General features: G+C 39.8%; 1 protein-coding gene across 1 annotated transcript in view; it reads right to left on the bottom strand.

Annotated features, from left to right (window-relative positions):
- Nucleotides 1-299: 299 nt before the first annotated feature.
- The window catches only part of LOC106534089 (pancreatic secretory granule membrane major glycoprotein GP2), a 6,684-nt gene continuing 2,710 nt past the window's right edge, over nucleotides 300-4,273 (bottom strand). The window contains exons 8-14 of the mRNA XM_014030601.1: nucleotides 3,084-3,215; nucleotides 2,805-2,989; nucleotides 2,505-2,653; nucleotides 1,881-2,126; nucleotides 1,637-1,793; nucleotides 1,467-1,550; nucleotides 300-674 (exon numbers count right to left, since the gene is read on the bottom strand). Coding sequence (XP_013886055.1) covers nucleotides 1,467-1,550; nucleotides 1,637-1,793; nucleotides 1,881-2,126; nucleotides 2,505-2,653; nucleotides 2,805-2,989; nucleotides 3,084-3,215 — 953 coding nt within the window. The 3' untranslated portion in view covers nucleotides 300-674. The remainder of the gene's footprint in view (nucleotides 675-1,466; nucleotides 1,551-1,636; nucleotides 1,794-1,880; nucleotides 2,127-2,504; nucleotides 2,654-2,804; nucleotides 2,990-3,083; nucleotides 3,216-4,273) is intronic.

Below are 4,273 nucleotides of genomic sequence, written 5' to 3' on the forward strand. Positions count from 1 at the left end.
GTAGAAAAGTTTGTTGAATCTGACGTGACATGTTCGTACGAACCCTTTGTACGAACAAAAGTAAGAGAAATTTAGGAGAAGAATACGAACATGTTCTTGCATGAGGCCCAATGTTTTTTTTCTTGAGTCTGGGGAAGGGAAAAGGAGGGGTTTGATGTTCAGAGTTCACATTGGAAACAACGTTTCCACATTTGCGTTACAGCCCCTACGAGAAACATGTAAGCTGTGCAAGAAGAGATCAGCTGATCCGTCCCCCTCATGCGAGGAGACGGCAATAACTACAGACCAAACTGTTTTGTTTTTGTTTTTTATTAATGCTGCTTAAAATAATTTCCATARCATTCATGAATAAAATAAATATTTTAGCTTATTTCAGAATTGTTTTAAATTTAAAAGAGCTGATTGCTAATCTAYACAATATGAATCAGGTAAAGTTTAACATGATCTGAAAATAAATAACATAAAACAAAACCGTAAATAACCCTGAAACACGGATAGATTGWATAAATAACAGCTACAAGAAAACAATTTAAAACACCCTGAATCACTGTCACCCTGATTAACAATCATTACAATTCAATAAGAAGAAAAACACAATCTGATCACARTCAAAGGTCAGGGGTCATCATGGAGGTCAGCAGCCTGCCAATCAGTCCAGTTAACGTGGAAACCACCTGAGAAGACAACAGGAGATAAATTTACTAATACRCTCACACTGCTTCAAATGCACGTTCTCTGTGAAGGATTTGTACGGAAAACGAGAGCGGACATTTTTCGCATTTTATTTTTTTCTCATGCATAAAAATGTCGTTATCTCGAAACAACGACGATCGTTTGCTCGAGATAATGACTTAACTTCCTGATGGTGTTGTCTGGATAATGAGTTATGGTTTTGTTCTTGAAATCTTGATGAAAGTTATCTGTACAAGACAAACTGTCATTTCAGCCTGTGATCAATGCTTTAATCAATGCCAGGGCGTCCACGGTCTGACATTTTCAGCTTSAGTTGGCAATGTTTCAAGAACACTGAGAAACTGATCATAAGCATTCAAGAAATGAAATTCATCTCGTTATCTTGAGAAAACGGTCCTTGTTATTTTGCRATAACAACATAGTTAACTAATTATCTTGAGAAAACTATGGGGAAAATTATAAATGGAAAACGTCCGCTCTCGACCTTCCGTAGGTTTGACTGTGTAATGTATCCCAATTCTCTGAAGTGGTATTTGGCCCATCCTCCTTATGCCCTTGATCCGCACTTTGGCTAAGTCTGCTTTTTTTTATTATTGAAAAATCTTTACAAATGTAAGATCAAGTACAAACACATAGAAAGAACGAAGAAAAAAACAGAATAATTAAAGTATGCCAGGGGGATAGATTTCTACATTAAATACATTTAGTACAAAAAAATGAGCTAAAATAAAACACACACATATCAGAATAAACAGAAGCTAAAGCAGTCTTACCTAACTAGTCCAGCCCATGCTGATCAAACCAGGAGAATCATGTTTGGACCTGAGTGATCTGCGTCTTCGGTTTATGGGGCAGTTCTGGAATTTAARGACAGAGACAAAGTCTGAGTGAGTCAGATTCAGRGAAATGTCCTCCATGAGGTGTGTTTGACAGTGAGACGTACCGGTTCACATGTGTTGGTGCTCTTCACACACAGGTGCACTTCACAGTGCAGGTAGATCTGAGTTGAGCCTTCAGAGAACTCAAACATGTTGAAGGCAAACTTGTTGAATGTTTCTCTTCCATTTTCCTTCATCACCACCGTTGGATCTGCAGGACAGCTGCTCACAAACAGGAACACCCTTTGTTCAATCATCAGATCAGATCAGAAAACACATTGATGAATAAATCTCTGGTTAAAATCTCACCCATCAACAATCAGGTCATGTTTATTTGCTGCAAGTGGTGATGAATCATCAGTTGCCCAGCAGTGGTCGGTCACCAGGACAACCACGTCTCCATCAAGACCCTCAGTGCTCAGTTTCATCCAGACCTGCTGGTTCAGCTTTATTGGAGTATCTGAGTCCACAAGTGTTGTGCAACCATCGTCAATGTAGGCCTTCATGAACAGAGTATAAGTCCAAGGTCCTGATACAACGACCCCTTTATAATCACTGCAGAGGAGACARACAGATTCAGAGATTCAGATTCATTTATTAATGACCACACAACAAGGGGAAGTAAAAACACTTGGGTCACAATGTTCATCACTTAGGAGGTAGAAACGGAGATTCTAGTGGAGGTAACTCAGCAGCTTTACCATAATAAGACATTACATCAATTCGTTTGGATGATGAAACAATGTTTCTCCGTATCACAAASTCGGTCATGATTTTGATCCAATGCACGTCACAAAACAATCTGAGAAGCATTGTTTGTGAACAACTTGTAAATGTGGGTCCAAACYTTTCTCTGATGTTTACCTTATTTATATTTTTCACATACCTATGGACAGGAGGACCAGAACCAAAGACAGTCAGAACCACACTCACTTATTGATGATGGTGAAGGTCGTAGTCAGGAGGTCCGGCTGGGTCTGGTAGCAGGAAAAGTCGATCATGACCATATCKTGGCGAGTGATGACGTCAGTGACGTTCTGGTTCATGACGGTGTTTTTGTAGATGATGCTTGTGCCATTGTCCTGCCAAGTGAAACATGAATATGTTGTTACTAAATGTGTTTCAAACACAGCTGTCAGATTTGAGGACAGAAGCACAAAAAGATCCCAAAAACAGAAGAGAAGCTCAGCAGTGAGCTGGAGGACATTTGGACATCTGAAGAGGACCACTCACCACGATCTGTGTTCTACAGGTGTCACTTGTGTAGGTGAAGGTCACTGTGTTGTCCGTCTCATTCAGTTGACCTCTGCAGTTCGGGTCGTTCAGGTGTAAGACTTTGTAGTCAATGTTGTTTTCCACCAGCAGACAGTTGTACAGAGTCAGAGAAGCCTGGTTCTTTACGCAGACCGGTGGATGACCTGAAGATCACAATGTTGGGGAGAAAAATCACACTTAGAAGTTTCCTTCCAACAGTTCAGGCCTGATGTCATGTTGTTGTCTCCACTGTCGTACCATAAGTATAACTGTTTCTGATTTCACAGGCAAAGTTGGCCCGACAGAAGCACTGGTWTTCTCCAGTATACGACTCTGCACAGAACTCATTRTCGTTGCAGGTCTTGTTGTTACAGAAGGCCCCACGGCGGTCTGCAGAGAGAGACATTGATAAATTAATCTGAAAACATGAGCACTGTAAAATACAAGCAGAAAACTCTGATGGTGCCTGATCCAGCAGTAAAAGATGTAGACATACGTACATCCATTGTTAACTAAAGTGTTTCAGTGGATCAGTCCAGTGGTTTCTGACATGTTGTAAAAGAAAGACAGAATTGACTCCAAAAGTAATTACAGAGTTTTAAACAAAGWTCTCAAGATATTTGTTTCTTGCATATACTTGATTTGGTCAAATTTTAAATAATGTTTTGTATGATCACACTCATAGCTATGTATGACAGGTGAATATGCTAAAAGGAAAATAAATAAGCTTAAAGAGTTTAATTTTCTTTATATAAGTTGATCTTAGTTTTACTCATGCAAATAATCGGACCCTGGAAAATAGAAATTTATGTCTCARGAAAGTGAATCGAGAAGCTGCCAGGGGGTGCCCGAGAGCAAATGGAAAGAAGACACCATTATAATGAGGCAGACGTCCATCTTGGGGGAGGACAGATGCCCACCCTGGAGGAGGAGACTTCAACACTATATATATATATATATATATACTGGTTCACTCTCTATAGCTCAGCCAATGTAACCTGGAATACCTTGACTCAAGGTTTATGGGATGCCACATATTTCTGGGGCATAAAATAAAACGAATCCAAAGCTTGCATCAGAGCCTGTATGACTCATTGGGTCTTCTGTTTGACTGAATCTGATTTGGGGGTTGGAAGTATTTTATTGAAAAGGCTGATTTCAGGTAAATGAACTTTAATAAATAATGTTTTAATTTGGACGAGTTTGACTAATTTTCACACTAACGGTGCATCAAACTTAGGCAGTTTTGTCTCCTTTAAGTAGATTTGTCTCCCGGTCTACAGGGTTTATAGTTTTCTCTTGTATCCCCCCCAGCAGGCAGAGCGATCATGTAAACATGTCTGTCAGGCACCAATAAGTGATTTCTTTAGAGCAGATGGAGTGAAGCAGGTCTTACAGCAATTAGTCTTGGACCTCCAGTCGTCCAATTCGGTGTTGCTGTACAGGCT

Source organism: Austrofundulus limnaeus, unplaced genomic scaffold (genome assembly GCF_001266775.1).
Source record: "Austrofundulus limnaeus strain Quisiro unplaced genomic scaffold, Austrofundulus_limnaeus-1.0 Scaffold1089, whole genome shotgun sequence".
NCBI classification, from domain to species: domain Eukaryota; kingdom Metazoa; phylum Chordata; class Actinopteri; order Cyprinodontiformes; family Rivulidae; genus Austrofundulus; species Austrofundulus limnaeus.